This window comes from Alnus glutinosa, chromosome 11 (genome assembly GCF_958979055.1).
Source record: "Alnus glutinosa chromosome 11, dhAlnGlut1.1, whole genome shotgun sequence".
Classification (NCBI taxonomy): Eukaryota; Viridiplantae; Streptophyta; class Magnoliopsida; order Fagales; family Betulaceae; genus Alnus; species Alnus glutinosa.
Genome location: NC_084896.1, coordinates 9,346,662 through 9,363,274, shown reverse-complemented (window position 1 = coordinate 9,363,274; position 16,613 = coordinate 9,346,662). Strand labels below are relative to the sequence as shown.

The 16,613-nt window shown below is 35.3% G+C and overlaps 1 protein-coding gene across 1 annotated transcript; it reads left to right on the top strand.

The window, feature by feature from the left end:
• The first annotated feature begins 5,350 nt into the window (after nt 1-5,350).
• LOC133880892 (uncharacterized) lies at nt 5,351-13,970 on the top strand. The gene is made up of 11 exons (XM_062319848.1): nt 5,351-5,748; nt 6,867-6,991; nt 7,845-8,289; nt 8,449-8,555; nt 9,201-9,984; nt 10,273-10,737; nt 11,144-11,326; nt 11,417-11,644; nt 12,503-12,842; nt 12,976-13,159; nt 13,283-13,970. Exons 1-11 carry the CDS (start codon nt 5,539-5,541, stop codon nt 13,764-13,766), a joined length of 3,555 nt encoding a protein of 1,184 aa, XP_062175832.1. The 5' UTR covers nt 5,351-5,538; the 3' UTR covers nt 13,767-13,970.
• Nucleotides 13,971-16,613: the final 2,643 nt, after the last annotated feature.

The following is a 16,613-nucleotide window of genomic DNA, read 5'->3' as shown; positions in this document are numbered from 1 at the left end:
CCTCAGGCTGGGTTGTTCTTGGCAGGTTAGCCTTCCCTGGAGGGAATAGCCGACCGACAATCACCTGCCCGATAGACACGTGGTAAGGGGACCCATAGATGGAATGGTATCCCCTATTAACAATTTTGCCGATTTAAACTCGAGTCAGCAAGGGAAAGAGTCGTTGAAGCATATTTTGAAGGAAAACAATTTATGAGAATATGCTACTTTCCATATTGGTCCATTGACTTTCGGCCCTTGCCATATCAAGTACACTTACCATATCAATGACAATCCTATAAATAAAGATAATATGTGTCTAAAATGCAAGTAACTCTCACATAAATTTTTAATAAAGCATGCAATTTTTGGGTATATTTTTAATTAAACATTTCTTATAAACCAATCCAAAAGAAAACAAGTAACAAGTCAGAAGCCCCATCCCAAGATTCTCCAATCATGGAACTTTAAGCAGAATTTGTTTCAATTATAAAAGAAATTTGGTACCATCATAACGTCTCTTTGCAATAATCGGTGCTCATTGCACAATTTACCATAACTTTTTGAAAAGAAAATCAATAGTAAACTGGCCTTGGCATGGGCATCTCTCACCCATTTATTTTGGATATGGTTGATAGAAAAATGCCAAACTGAAGGAATTATAATAAATAATAATTCAGAGCTTCAAGAATCTCCCACTACTTGGTTTCCAAAGAATGCTTAACTATTCATGATGTGGTATGCACGTCCAAATTCCAACTAGTTTTCAAATAGGAGGAAGAAAATTATAGAACCAAAGTGCTTAGTGAGTGGGAATAATCAAACCACTATCTCACTTGATTTCACTATATCTTCTCGACTTCATTGTAGATATTATTGTTTAAAATAAAATATTTGCATGTTGTCCTTAAAGATTGCCTATGATGTTGGAAATAATTTTGGATGGTGCACACAATTTTTGTTGAAATAAAATAATATCAATATGAAAATTAACAATAAAATAAATAAAATACAAGAGATTAAAAGTGGAATATAGAAATATCTCATAATGCAAGAGCATTGTGCTTAATATTGATTTGTGTCTCTCGGAGTATATAATATCTCAAATAATAAAAAGCATTTAAAATAATAGCAAATAACGGTTACGTAATAAAGAATGTATGTAACTAATTTTTTTTCATAAAAACACTTGATTAAGTCAATGTCAAACAATAAAAACTTTTAAAGCAATTCAAGATTGCTTGTAACATTATTGTAACATTACAACATATGATTGGTCACATGAATTTTTCTTTTATGGCTAATTATATTAATTAACTCCCATATGGTTTGAGTTAAATTTGATTTTGCTAATGGTGCACTTTATCTGTCTAAAGTTATGTTTTTTTTTTCCTGCTTCAAAATTTCTCTATATATAGAGTACAAATTTTTGAAAAAAAACTAATAAAGAATAATAATAACTTTGTTATAATATAAATCTATTAAACTCAAATTTTAAAAATAAGGAGAAAATATACTTTATCCTCATGAATTACCACTACATTTTTATTTATGCCTCTAAATTTTAAAAAGTAACATCGAAATCCTCTAAACTACCACTACGAATCAAATTAGGTACATTTGTATTTTTCTTTTAAAAATACTCTTGAAATAAAAAATAAATTTGGAAAAAAATTGAAGGTGGCTAATATGAAAAGTAGGCTTGGCAATTCGGGTGTCGTGTCAACCCATTTAACTAATTTGGTAAACAATATGTAATTATCACGTCATAAATATGTTATAAACGGATTGATGAGTCATAAACGGGTCATAAACGTATCATAAACAGGTTGATGGGTCATAAACAGGTCATAAACGGGTTGACGGGTCATAAATGGGTTATAGCCTAAACCCAAGCCCTATATATTCGTGTCGGATTCGCGGGTCGTGTCAAAATTGCCAAGCCTAATGAAAAGGGCCACATCTTTTTGGTTTTTTTAATTTTTTTCTTTTTTGTTAAATTCTTGAAATGGTAATATTTTGGGAATAAATTTCGTGTACGCAAGGTACAAATGAATAAAAAGCAAAAAGTGTCTCCTTTATTTTCACAGTTTTAACCTTGAACCCATTTGAAAGAATGTGAAAAAGGCATATATAATCATTAGGTTCTATCAACACTTCTTGTCTTGATTATACAGTTTATTACATGTGTTTATGTCGATAACATGTTTGCTTTTGGAAAGGATGTTAATATTGATTATTGACATTCACAATAATGATTATGGGACCATGACTGCCCCCATTTCTCATTAATTAATATTTCCCTTTTCTCTTTTTTTACTCTTCGCTTTTTCTTTCTTTCTTCCTTTCATTATGTTTTATTCTTTTGTTTGTAGGTATTTTTTGACCATATCAGCGATTTTAACGTCTCTGCTATGCATCCGTCTATCTACCTCCTTGTTGTGCCATTCATCTACTCCCTAGCCGCTACTGCTATTTGTTAGTTGCGTTTTTACTTTGAATAAGAGTTTTCTTCTCTTTAGATTTGCCCTTATGAGCGATCTATAGGATGAAGGTTAGTTAAGTGCGATGAGTTATCTCTCACGGCTTGGATAGTTCGGTATGAGAGTTATCTCTCACAGTCATTTTAAATAAATTTTTAAGATATTTGACTACCCTTGTCTTAATCTAGTCTGCTCGGAACAGATTTATTCTTTAACTTTTTGTGCATGAATTAACAGAAGATGAAAGTTAAAAGTAACACTTTATTGTAAGAATTTTGTTTGTATCTATAACTATGGAACCTCATGGCATATGCCTATGATTTTGTAGAATTTTATACTTTGTGATGGAAGAATTTTATGATTTTGATATTTGATCAATTAAATATTTTAATTTTTTGTTAAAAAATAAAAAAAGAAATTCAAAGTATACATCCATGAGTTTTTTTAGTTGGATTTGGCGGTAAAAAAATAATAATAAAAAAAGGGAATTTTTTTTTACCACACTCAATTCCTTATTCAATTATTGGTAAAATCTTCGAAACTATCTAATTCAATGCTAATTATACAATTCTGGTAAAACGTTACCTAACAACTACTAGTTTGGTAAAACACTTTAAAGTGTTTTTTTTTTTTTTAGTTATGATAACGATATAAAGGTAAAAATAGTTTGTGTTTTGAATTGTTTGTTATTATTTTTACAAAAAGCTGTCTTAAAAGAGGGGTGTTACACATACTCTTAAGTACTCACTCCTGACTTCCCCAAGGGGTAGCTCAATCGGCTGAGGACCACGCTTCATAAAGCGGATGTCACTAGTTCGAATCCCATTTCTCCCCTCTTGAGTGGACATGTAAAAAAAAAAAAAAAATACTCACTCCTAACGTGACAGTAAAAGTCACAATTTGACGAAATAACAAATGAAAGTACATGTAGCATTTAATAATAATTTTCACTATCATGTTTTGGAGGGAACAATTAAGACTGAACATTTGTGAATATGTGTATCTTCCCATTTTAAAAAGTGTTATATACCAAAATAGCCCAATATTTTCCATACACTTGGAATACTGAGCTATAATGACGTGAGAGCAGGTCATAGATTTAAGAACATAAATTTTTTACAAATCAATTTTTAAAAGTGATATGTGTCCCTTGTATAGATGGATTACTTAACGAGGGAATAATTGCTGTATTCAATTCACAAGTAATCTAAAGATTTTGTTCTACCACAAAGGTTTCTTCAGAAAGTTTCAACTACATATGTGAATTAAGCTAAGAACCACAAAATACAAGGGAATTAAGTGGCCTGCAAGGGAGCCCCAAAAAGAAAAAAGGACATGGAGGGAGAGGGGAAGAACAACATGACCTATGACCTAATTCAAATTAAGGCTATAAGTAACAATTAAGCATTAACTTCAAATGATAACCCGGGTTTTTATAAACATTGTGAATTAGGACAAAGTTTTTCTTCGGATTGAGTTTGATCTAGTAAATTGATATGCGTCTTTATATAATGTACGTGCATTTTTAATTCACGTCTTTTAAGGACACACGTCAACTTAATAAACTGTGTTGGAAGAATTTTCTCCAACCCATTTTGTGGTCATTCTTAAGAGAATGCTACTAAGAGGGATATTACAATTTTGAGAAATGTTACAATTTTAAGCATCGGTTAGATTTTTTTTTTTTTAAAAGAATAATTGATGGACATTGTCACGTCAGCCTAATGGGGTGAGAATGTAGTATCTGACATTACTCTAGAATTTTTATTACAAATTCTTTACAAACTAACGTGGTTGTTCATGTGTCACTTATCACGTTAAGCACTGAACTATTAAATTTACTTATCAAATTTTATTACTTATTTTTTCATCACTAAAATACTGCCACATGGGTTTCTAATAAAATTGTAAGGAAAGCTATAATATCCCAACATTTTTTTTCTCCTAAAATTCAATGGGACAAAAACCAATCCCATGAAATTTCGAATGGCTCACCATAACAAAAAGAAAAGTAATGCTACAAAATTATATTTTTATCCAATAATATTTCACAATATTTTTTGATATATATATTATTTTAAAATAAGAACCGATAGAAGGATTGGATAAAACTGTTATATCATCGTTGCTTATAAAAAATAAAAACTAAAAATAAAAGGAAAACTTTACTTAATAGCGCTGATTTTCATTACTTTTACAAATTATACCTTTAAACTTTAAAATTTGTCAATTTAGTCTATCGATCTTTCAATTACATCCATCCATTAGAAATTTTCGTTAAATCTTAACGGAGGAGGTGTCAAAATTCATAAAATACTCATCATTTTTCTTTTTGAGGACAAAAATAAAAAATTTACAAAAATTTAGGTGTTCGGTCAAGATTTATTAGAATTTGCAAAAGTATCGATGCTTGAATCTTTAAAATTTTTTATATATATATATTATATATATATTAAAAAAAGAGTGATATTTTGAGAATTTTTAACAGATAGGTAAAATTTACAAAAATTAAAAGATAAATACATTAAATTAATATTTTTTTAAAAGTTTAAGAGTATAATTATAAAAATGATAAAAAATCAGAGTTTTTTAAATAAAAAAGTGGGGAATTGAGAAAAGTCGGTTGGGGAGAAAATGGTAAAATAAAAGAAGGCAGAGCGGTCAAAAAGGGTAGGCCCAGGGGCATCCGGAGTCCGCAAAAAAACCACAACTGAAGAAAGCAATCGAGGAAAGCAAGCCGAAGGAATTAAGGAAAGGTAACAGAAAGAGTGCCGTTGGGGCCTCCGCCTACGTGGCACATAGACCATCCCCATAATCTCTCTCTTCTCTTCTTCTCTACTCATCAGATAGAAGATTTTACACATATTATTATATAAACACGCTTTCTTCTTTCTTCTTTCTTTCCATCTCCCAAAACCAAAAATCCTTTCAAACCAGACTCCTCGCGACTTTTCCACCATTTCTTCTTCTCTTCTCTTCTCTTCTTCGATTCTCGTCATCATTCGCGCACCTACAATACATACGTGTACCGACTGATACGACGTAGTTGAGAGGGGTTTTTTTTTCATTAGATGTGATGGCTGTGGGAGTGGAGTCGTCGGCGGAGGAGGGAAGGGTGGTCGGGGCCGCGATGGACTTCCCCTTCGACGATGCGGCGTCGTTTTCGAACTCTTCGCCCAGATTGCCTCGAAGGCTTCGCCGGAGGCTCTTGGAGTGTAAGACTTCTCCCAAGAGTACTGTCGAAGATATCCAAGCCAAGCTTCGCGACGCCGATCTTCGTCGCCAGGTCTCTACTCTCAATTTTGTTTCTTGAGAAAAACAGTGGAAGGAAATTTTTATTTTTTATTTTTCCCAGTTTTAACCATTTCTATTTTTTTTTCCTTTTCCGTTTGTGTACGGAGAGAATTAAGGGAAAGAAGTGATCTTTGATTTTTTCTTTCTTTCTTGTTTTCTTGGTTTGTGAAATTACTTGAACTTTACTGAGCTAATTAATTCGGTGGATTAAAACTTGGTTAAATATATCTTAAGAATTTCAATTTCTAATTCATATATTTTCCACGAGAATTTCGGCGACCAATCGGTGTGATAAATCATATACCTGTTTATAATTTATTGTAAGATATACTCTCGTCTCTGTGATTATTGTTTTTATTTTCTTTTTTCACATCATTTGGATACTGAGGAAGTTACGCCTAAAACAAATTAATCTTTTTTATTTTTTGAAAAACTTTAGTTGAGTCCATAATTTTCTCAGGAAGCAGATCAAAATTTTGAAATTTTCATAAATTTTTCGGCAATCAAACACGCCAATAAGATGGTTAATATCTCTCCCCGAAGTTCGAAGAACTATGGCATATAATTTTTTTTTTTTAGTATATATATTTTACTTCAATAATTTTTTTTTTTTGGGGGGGGTCGTTGCTTGTGTTAGGTAAGGATGGGTGCTCTTCTGTTTTTCTCCCTCGGTCACATGGTGGCCTCTCTCTGTTTGTGCGTTTCGATTTTAGAATGTGACGAAGTCTTGAAATATTTTCTATATTTCTTTTTCTGTCACTTGATTTCTTGTTGAAATTGAATTAAAATTACCTCTTAGTACATATATATAAGAAATTTAGTATCGTTAAATTTTTTTTTTGATTTCAAAACTTGTTAAACCTTCTATTTAAGATAATGCTCGCTGGGCTATGTTACGCTGATTCTTCTCTCTAGAACCATTATTTATTCCTTTGTCCCTGTGATATTCCTTGTTCTATTTTTTTTTTCGTTTTTTGAATCTTTTGGTTCATTGGTTTTGGTTTGCGCCCCCCTTCATGAAATTTTCTTATAACTTTTTTTTGTTTCCCCATGAATTAATCTCTCTGAATCCTACACGAGCTTTACAGAGCCATTTTGTTTTGAGTGCAGCAATACTACGAGAAGTTGTCAAGCAAGGCTAGACCGAAGCCGAGAAGCCCGTCACGGTCTTCGTCTAGCGAGGAAGATCTTGGTCAGCGCCTTGAAGCGAAGCTACAAGCTGCTGAGCAGAAGAGGTAATATCTTTGTATTGCACAACTTTGTCTGAGAATAATATGTATTTCAATTTTACATTCTTCTATATATATGTTCATGATGGAGTACTTGCACATCAAGCTATGGCATTGTTGCATCGATTTTTTGTGCATCTCATTTTGATTTTCTACATGTTATTCCCAATACTTATTTGTAGTTGTGGTTTGTTTCCAATATCCTCGTCCCTAAGTTTCTGCCTCATAACTTTGTCACTCGTCAGTGATCTTAATAGCTATTCCATATAACATCTCTACCACGAGTACCAAATTTCAGTTCCAGAAGAGCATCTCAGCCAGAAAAAGAAACAGAAAAAAGACGAGAGAAAAACTACACGGGAATGTATGCTATACCTGTTAATGGAGAATACTTTTGCATGTATGGTATTTAGCGTCACTTTGAGGTGCATAATTTCAAAACACTGGTAGAATTTTGCGTTCTTATTCATATAACTATTGGTGTGTGTAATACTCCTGCTTGTGACTTTTCAACTTATTTTGCCTGTCCATGCACTTGCTTTGCTTTTTAATTTTTTTTTCCCTATCAAATTCGAGAGAAACTTGCACACATTTGTTAATTATGGAACTAAATTGAAAAAAAAAAAGGTGTGAAACTCATAAAGAGATCGATGACTGCTGATTATTGGGTATGAAGTTGAACTAAGTTCCTGTAAAGACTAATAAATTTTGGCCTCTGTGATTGCTGTGATACTATCTTTATGTTTTTGGTAGGTAAACAAAGAACATTTTGCTTATACTGACAAGCACCAAATTTATTTTTCTTGTTGAAGTTCTAGATAATTTGTGCTTTTAAAGTCACTTATTATTGAACCAACAGGCTGAGCATTTTGGCAAAGGCCCAGATGCGCCTAGCTAGGTTGGATGAGTTGCGGCAAGCTGCTAAAAGTGGGGTACAAATGCGTCATGAGAAGGAACGTGAGAAGCTTGGCTCAAAAGTTGAATCACGGGTTCAGCAGGCAGCAGCAAATAGAATGCTTATGCTTAAGGCTTACAGGCAAAGGAGAGCCACACTAAAGGAGAGGTCATCTCAGACGTTATTGCGAAGGATGGCTCGGGATAGCAAACATAAGGAGCGTGTTCGTGCTGCAATTCAACAAAAGCGTGCAGCTGCTGAGATGAAGCGACTGGGTTTGCTAGAAGCAGAGAAAAAGAGGGCACGTGCTCGGATGTTGCAAGTGCGGCGGGTGGCTAAGTCTGTCTCTCATCAACGCGAGGTTGAGAGAAGGAGAATGAGAGACCAGTTGGAAGATCGACTTCAGAGGGTATGCATGTTTTCTGAAGTTAAATTATACCATTTACCATGTGCTATTTATTTACTTTTTGCTTGGTGTGGCCATCATGAGGATTGATTTTTTTTTTTTTCCCCTCATAATTTGTTTTGGTAATTAATAATTCTCTGGAAAATATTTCATGATACGCAGGCGAAGAGACAAAGAGCAGAATATTTGAGGCAGAGAGGAAGGCTACATAGTTCTGTTCAAGCAAAGTGGAATAAACAGGCTGATCATCTTTCCAGAAAATTGGCAAGGTATACAACCCGTCGTTACTACTACAGACTTTTTACTTATAAAAAAGAAAAAGAAAAAAACCACTTCCAAGTTTTAAAGCATAGTTGATAATTTTTAATAAAAGTATCATTGAGCTGGGGTTAAGTCTTTAGCTCTCTCTGGCACTAGTTGCAAGTCTTGTTTACTTGTATGTGATCTTGATGGGATATAGTGCTGCATGTCTTTTCTGTGAGTGATTAGCGAGTTCGTGACGATATCTTTAATAGCCTTGCAGATTTTCATATTCATCTGGATGAAAAGAATTAAATTTTATGAACTTTTTGTTTTTTCAGAAGGACAATAATGCTACTTAATTTGCTTTGCTAAAGAAGGAATTATTTATAAGATTGGACTATGCCATGCATTTTGTAATATTATTGCAATTTTTGTTGGTTGGAGATGAAGTTAAAAACATATTCAACAGCCTAATGTTAGTGTTGAATTAGGTGGTCAATTTTTATTTTTATTTATTTATTTTTTGTAATTTTAGAAGTTTGGATATTAAACATATCCAAGATTTTTTCTTTCTTGGACAAAAAGAAATATTTCTTATCCTAATTGGCAGCAATTCTTCTTTCTTGGATGAAAACACATATTCTTATTCTAATTCTGTTGCTTTACTATAGGTGCTGGAGGCGGTTCCTTGGGCTGAGGAGAACTACCTTAGCGTTGGCAAAAGCTTATGATGGCTTGAAAATTAATGAGCTGTCTGTGAAATCATTGCCATTTGAGCAGCTTGCTGTTCTGATTGAATCATCTGCTACCCTTCAGACAACGAAAGCATTACTTGACAGGATCGAGAGCCGCTTGAAGGTCTTCAGGGCTGTTTCTGCTGCTAATCATGCATCCATTTTGGATAACATTGACCACCTTCTCAAACGAGTTGCTTCCCCGAAGAGAAGGGCTACTCCCAGGACTTCTATGAGGAACAGAGATGTAAAGGAAGTAGGTTTTGTCAGAGAGGCAGCCAGAAGTCCAGATAAATTATCAAGGTATCCAGTGAGAGTGGTTCTTTGTGCCTACATGATATTGGGTCATCCAGATGCAGTTTTCAGTGGCCAAGGAGAGCGTGAAATTGCTCTGGCCAAGTCTGCGGAGGAATTTATTCGAGAGTATGAGTTTTTGATAAAGATTATACTAGAGGGGCCCATACAAAGTTTTGACGAAGAGCCTGACTTCAAATTGCAAAATCGTTGGACCTTCAGGTCTCAGCTTGCAGCATTTGATAAATCATGGTGCTCCTACTTAAATTGCTTTGTGATGTGGAAGGTTAAGGATGCTCAATTATTGGAGAAGGATTTGGTGAGGGCAGCTTGCCAGCTCGAGCTCTCTATGATTCAAACTTGCAAGCTAACTCCAGGAGGAGAGAGTGTTGCTCTTACCCATGATATGAAGGCTATTCAGAAACAGGTCTTGCCCTTAGCCCTTTTTTTTATAATCTTTTCTGCGGAAATCACCAAACATGCAATTAAAGATGTGGTAATATAGCCAAGTATACCTAAGAGTTGGGGGTGTGATTTGGAATTGGAAATTGATTTTTGGGCTTCTCCACATTTCTTTTTCAAGTGAAGTTTGCCTGAAGCAGGCTAATTTAGCAAAGTCTTGTTACAGGCATCAATATCCAACTGTTCTTTTTGATAGTTTTAATTATGTTTATACATTGTGCTAATTGTTATGTTTGGATTTTTTGAACTGCAGGTTACAGAAGACCAAAAACTTTTGAGGGAAAAGGTTAAACACTTGGGTGGAGATGCTGGGATTGAGCGTATGGAATCTGCTCTATCTGAAACCCGATTTAAATACTTCCAAGCAAAGGAAAGTGGAAGCCCTGTAGATTCACCGATTACACAGTTCATATCTCCAAGCCCACCTAGCTCCTCGAGTGGCCCTTCTTCTGTTGCTAGTTCGGAGAAAAGTAGTAATCTGGCTGAGGGCATTGAGAGGCCAAGCCGTGTAGTTCGCTCGTTATTTAAAGAAGATAGTACTTCCCTGGCGAGAGGATTTGGTTTCTCTGCAAACAGAAGCAGTTTGGACAGTCAGCTGGGTTCGTCAGATAAAAAATTGATCACAGAGAATGAGCTGATTGTAAATGAATTCATTCATGAGCAGCGCCATTCTTCTTCTGTTAGCTTGAGTGTCACTGATGGAGATGAAAAGATTAAGGTTAGTAATTAATTTGATTCCTTTCTTCCATATTTGTTAAGAGAATTATGGTTGTCTCTGTACACTGATTACTCTTCTTCCTCTGCTTTATGTGAGTATTGAGTGTAGAGATTTTGCACATCATAGAAATTTTTTTTCTTTTTTTTAGGGCTCTGAAGTTGACTAACTTATTGCCTGCCATACCCACATACTCGATACCCATCAATAGTGGCTGAAACATGCCAGAAGCCCATGACCCTTTTATGTTTTCATGTTTATAATATGGTAATCTTGTAGATATCTTAGAAAGAAGTGCGGACTTTTTTCCTGTTGTCAATGTGCAAAAACACGAAGTATACACAACATTGTTGATGATTAAAAAAAAAAACTGACTAATACTTTTTCTTGTTTTGTTATTGTGCCGAAGATAAGAGCAACAATGGAGAAGGCTTTCTGGGATGGCATCATGGAATCTATGAAACAGGATGATCCTGACTATGACCGGGTTGTTCAACTCATGACGGAGGTGAGGGATGAAATTTGCGAGATAGCTCCACAGAGCTGGAAACAAGAGATTACTGATGCTATTGATATAGACGTTCTCTCTCAGGTAGTGAGCCTGCTTTTATTGCTGCAGCCAGTAATCAATAGTACTGTTATCATATATCAACATTAACTCTTCTTTTTTACCCTCCTGAAGGTGCTAAAGTCAGGTAACCTGGATATTGATTACCTTGGAAGGATTCTAGAGTTTGCATTGGTCACTTTGCAGAAGCTTTCCGCTCCAGCTAATGATGATGAATTAAAGGCTAATCACCAGAAGTTATTGAATGAGTTATCTGAGATTTGTCAAGCCAGTGATGAGTCAAAATATTCATGTGTAATTGCAATGATCAAGGGTCTGCGTTTTGTCCTAGGGCAGATTCAGGTGTGTTTTCTTCTCAGCTTAGCCTGAAAGAAAAAAAATTGCGTTGTCATAATTATATGTTGCTTAAACATATTTATAATATGTTAATAAAAAAAATTATTTATAATATACACATGCTTTTAAAATGTTGAAAAATTAAAATGGGATTTTCCTTTTCTTCCATGTTCGGCACATATATCAACATTAATGCTTCTTGGGCAGAGGCATATGATAGAGGAGCTTACTTTCTGGATTATAATTTTGTTTCTGTTGTTTTAGTTGTACTTGCTCTGAGATGCAAAGTTATCACACCGGTAGCCAAAAAATTGGAGGGCTTATATTACTAGTTTTAGTTTTAATGCTTTTGCCAATATTTTGATTAGTACAACAAAACAGCTTATGAGTTACAATATGATGTCCTTGATCATCTTTTTCTGATTGTTCATGGCCATTTCCTTATTTTTATGGTTAATGCGTTTATATTTTATCTTAACTTCTGTAGCCTGGCTGTTTAAAGCAATCTTCTTCTTTTCAGCACTATAATACACTGTTTTAGGTGCCATTATACTTTATCTTCTTTGGCCAAGGTTTGGTAAAGTGAATGTTTGACCCAGGAGTGTTGACTACCTACCACACTAGGTATTATATGTAGTGCTCATGCTCTGGAATATCTAATTAAATCATGCTCTGGCAGTTCTGTGATCTTCAAAATGAGGTCAGCAAAGTATTTGAACTGCACGATTTGTCCTCATATGCAGATTTAAGTTTATATATTATGTGCTTGTGTAGAGATAGTATCCAAAGAGTGTCTGGTTTCTTTTGGTGTGCTACAGTCTGCAAATACCACCTTATTTCTTATGATGTGGACCTTTCTGACAGGTGCTTAAGCAGGAGATAAGCAAAGCACGACTAAGAATTATGGAGCCTTTGTTGAAGGGTCCTACTGGTTTGGAGTACCTAAGAAATGCGTTTGCCAACCGTCATGGATCTCCATCTGATGCTGATACCTCTCTGCCATTGACGGTGCAGTGGCTTTCTTGCATTTTGGATTGCAAAGATCAGGAATGGGAAGAACACACAAATTTTCTCTTCCCTATGACGAGCAGTGAAAATTCAACACAAGGGTTTCTTCCTTCCACCAGCCTTAGAACTGGTGGAAGTTTTCTGCTCAAAACAAATGGAAGCCCAATGACTCCTTATCCTCCTCCTACAAGTACTGGTATGATTTTGGATTCAGCTTATTTTTTTAATTGGAAAATATAGACTCCATAATGAAATTGAGAAGAAAAATATGTTAATTACAGTTGTGAAAATCCACATTTTTTACACACTTTGTTTTGTCCTTGCATCAGGTGATCAACAACCAGAATGCAAGGGGGAAAAAGTTGACTTACTGGTGAGACTAGGCTTGTTGAAGTTAGTAAGTGGGGTAGAAGGTCTAAGGCAAGAGGCTCTGCCTGAAACTTTAATGCTTAACCTCTCTAGGCTGAGGTCCGTTCAGGCTCAAATTCAGAAGATCATTGTAATTTCAACAAGGTAAAATGGCTTAAGTGACATCATATGGGAATATTTGTTTTGATTGTTTATATATGCTAAAACAACAGACATGTTCAATTCTTGAATGAGCTGCTTACTAATTTGAAGTTATGTAAAATGCAGCATTTTAGTTTGCCAGCAGACCCTTGTGAGTGAGGCAGTAATAACAAGCCCTGCAGACATGGGAAGCATATTGTCGAAGTGCGTAGAGCGACTTTCAGATGTATTGGATCGAGACAAAGATGCAGGTATCAAAGAAATTGTCGAAATAATCAGCGAGTTCCCAAGAGATGGTGATGAAATGGTAGACACCGAGAAGGTTCAGTTGCGGAGGGCGGTCATGGCGAGGATGCTAGCAAAGAGCTTGCAAGCTGGGGATCCCGTGTTTGAAAAGGTGTCTCGTGCTGTTTATGTGGCTGCTAGAGGAGTAGTGCTGGGAGGGAGCGGGCCTCATGGAAAGAAATTAGCGGAAATGGCATTGCGGCGAGTAGGAGCTGCTGTGCTGACAGAGAGGGTGGTGGAAGCTGCCGAAGTTTTAGTCGTGGCTGCCACAGTGTCGGTTAGTGTTCATGGGGCATGGTATACACATCTGACTGCTAGTATGTGAGGGCAGTTGAAAGATGAAAAAGCATATTTGTACTAGTGCAGAAGAAAATAATAATACACACTTGTACATACTAGTGTGTGTAGCTGTACATGTGTAAGTATATGTATGTAGTATTATGCGCAATTGTTGGATGTAAAAGAACAAGATGTAAATATAGTATGCAGACTAATTGAATGAATGCTCTCTTCTATGTTTTTATGGTAAGTATATGTATGTAGTATTATGCGGTATGCAGACTAATTGAATGAATATGTAAATACTAAATAGTATCTAGATTCATAAATAACAGCAAATTAAATATTGCACATTTCACCAGATGTTTGTCTTCTTTTTTCTTGTTTCCGGTTGATTCGGATTGGAAACCCAAGCCAGTTTATTATATGTGATTTTTACATATATTTTTATTTAAAAGGAAGAGGTCTCTCTCTCTCTCTCTCTCTCTGGAATTTGGGTCTCTCTCTGTCGCTCTGATAGTTTTATTAGCTGAGAGGTCTTCGGAAATCTTGGAGGCTTTGACTTAAGGATTTTGCTCTTCTGGAGGATTGTATCCAAACCTGCCTCAGCAGTAAGAAAAACCCTTTCCTTTCGTTTTCTTTAATTATTTCTATTTCTTTCTAATCTGGTGATTTTGGGGTTGGTGTGTTTCTTGAATTCTCCATGTTTGTTACAAATTACGGTTCATGTTTTCTTCAATTGGTTTTTAATGTTTCTTTTTTAGGTGTTTCTTGAATTCTCCACCTTGATCACAAATTACGGTTGGTATTTTCTTGAATTGAGTTTTTGGTGTTTCTTGAATGAGATATGATACGTTTACAATTTTAACAACTTTTTTTAAGTTGAACCATTAGATGTGTAGGATTCACATGTAGGAAAACAGATCAAATGGTTAGTTTGAAAAAAAAAAAAGTTGTTAAAGTAATACAAAAGTTGTGTCAAGAGTTGTACAACAATCATTTCTCTGAATGAATAGGGTTTTAGGTGTATCTTAATTCTCCGTTTTGGTCACAAATCTTGAATTAGGTTTTAGGTGCTTTGCTTTTTGAATTGGGTTTTAGTTGATTCTTGGCTTCAATCTTGGTCACAAATTTGGGTAGGTGTGTTTCTTGGAATCTAATGCTCTGTTTGTTTCGGTGTAAAATGGTTTCTGTCGTAAAATAGTTTCAGGGAAGTCATTTTTCAGAAAAATATTTTCCGTCGAAATCATTTTTCGGTGTTTGGCGCGTACAGAAAATTACAAATATTTTTTATATTTTAATTTAATCATATTAATTTAAAAAAATTAAATTTTATTCACAAAATAAAAAATATTAATATAAAAATATTTTTTTTAAATTTGGCATATACAAATTCCGACAAAATTGCCGGAATCCGGCCATTATCGCCGGATTCCGGCGAACTTTGCCGGAATCCAGCACAAACCGGCCGTCCTGGCCAGTTTCCGGCCAGCTGGCCGGAGATTCAACCAGAACAGCCGGATCCGGCCTCTCCGGGCAGTATCCCGGCTAGACGGTCGGAATCCGGCGAATTCTGCCGGACGTCGCCGGATTCCGGCTTAATTTGTCGAATTCCAGCACCGACTGGAGTCGGAATCTGACTTGTCGAAATTCAGCAATAATCAACTGCTTGAACGTAAAGGTTGACTGCGTTGTTTAAAAAAGAATCGACTGCATCTACTATTTACGGAAAATGATTTACACTTTTAAAAAGCGTAAATCATTTTCTGAAATTTATTAAGCATTTTTTGTCAAATGGAAATCATTTTCCGATTGACCATTATTTTCGCCCCTACTAAACACCGAAAAATACCGAAACCATTTTCCAGAAATCATTTTACACCGAAACAAACGGGGCATAAGGCTAATTGGATTTCATGGTTGTTTTGAATTTCTCTTTGATCTTGTTAGGTTTTATTTTAGCCTTATTCAATGTATAAAACTTTTAAGTGGGTTGGTTTTATTTTCCACAAGGGTCTTGGTGTTTGATTGCAAGTGAAAATGGAAAAAGAAAGTCCAGTTGGACATTTCGTTAAGACAGGCAAGTAATGAGGATGTTTTGAGTGTTCTTTGAAGTCCCCCTTGGATGGCACATCAAGATGAGAACGTGACGGGAAGTTTATGTCTTCCCCGATGGATGGCAACATCAAGACGGGAACATAACAGGAAGTTTCTGTCTTTTCGGTTGGATGGCACGTCAATGCGGGAATGTGACGCAGAGTTACTGCCTTTCTCGTTGGATGGCAAGTTAAGACGGGAACATAACACGAAGCTTTTACCTTCCTTGTTTGATGTTGCATTGGATGATTGACATGGTGTGAATGTTAAGTTTTACTCTTCATGTCTGGACGCAATCTTATTTCCATTAAGATACGAAATTTACAAAATATCAGATCTGTGATATTTTCTTTTTCCCGTCTTAACAAGAATTACTTCTCATTAAGACACGAAGAGTAGAGTCTTCTCCTGTATATATTATCTCATATGGGTTTGTTTCAAGTAATCTTTTTGATATTATTTTTGAAAGTTTAAGTGAGTCTTTTAGTGAAGAAAGATGGTGAGATATTCATTCCTTGAAGCTATATACTCCATCATTGTTGGTATTGAGAGAGGAAGTGAAAACACTTTGAGCTATCCCTCCCTTGATGTGGTGACTTGTCATACTCTACAAATTTACAAAAGATGCCTACCAATGAGTCGGTGAGGAAATGCACTCCACGAAGATATTTGAGCAAGGACGCAAGCGGGGAGCTTGTTATCTTACAGAGTCTAAAACTTGCAAGGGGTTTGTAAGTATTTTCTACTATCTGTAATCTCGTTCTTCATATAGTGATTTCCCGGATCGGTTGCCCGA

Coding starts and splice junctions, on each gene's coding strand:
- LOC133880892 (XM_062319848.1), top strand. CDS start 5,539: ATGGCTGTGGGAGTGGAGTCGTCGGCGGAGGAGGGAAGGGTGGTCGGG. Junction 10,738..11,143: donor ATGGAGATGAAAAGATTAAG/GTTAGTAATTAA, acceptor ATTGTGCCGAAG/ATAAGAGCAACAATGGAGAA. Junction 12,843..12,975: donor TCCTCCTCCTACAAGTACTG/GTATGATTTTGG, acceptor TCCTTGCATCAG/GTGATCAACAACCAGAATGC.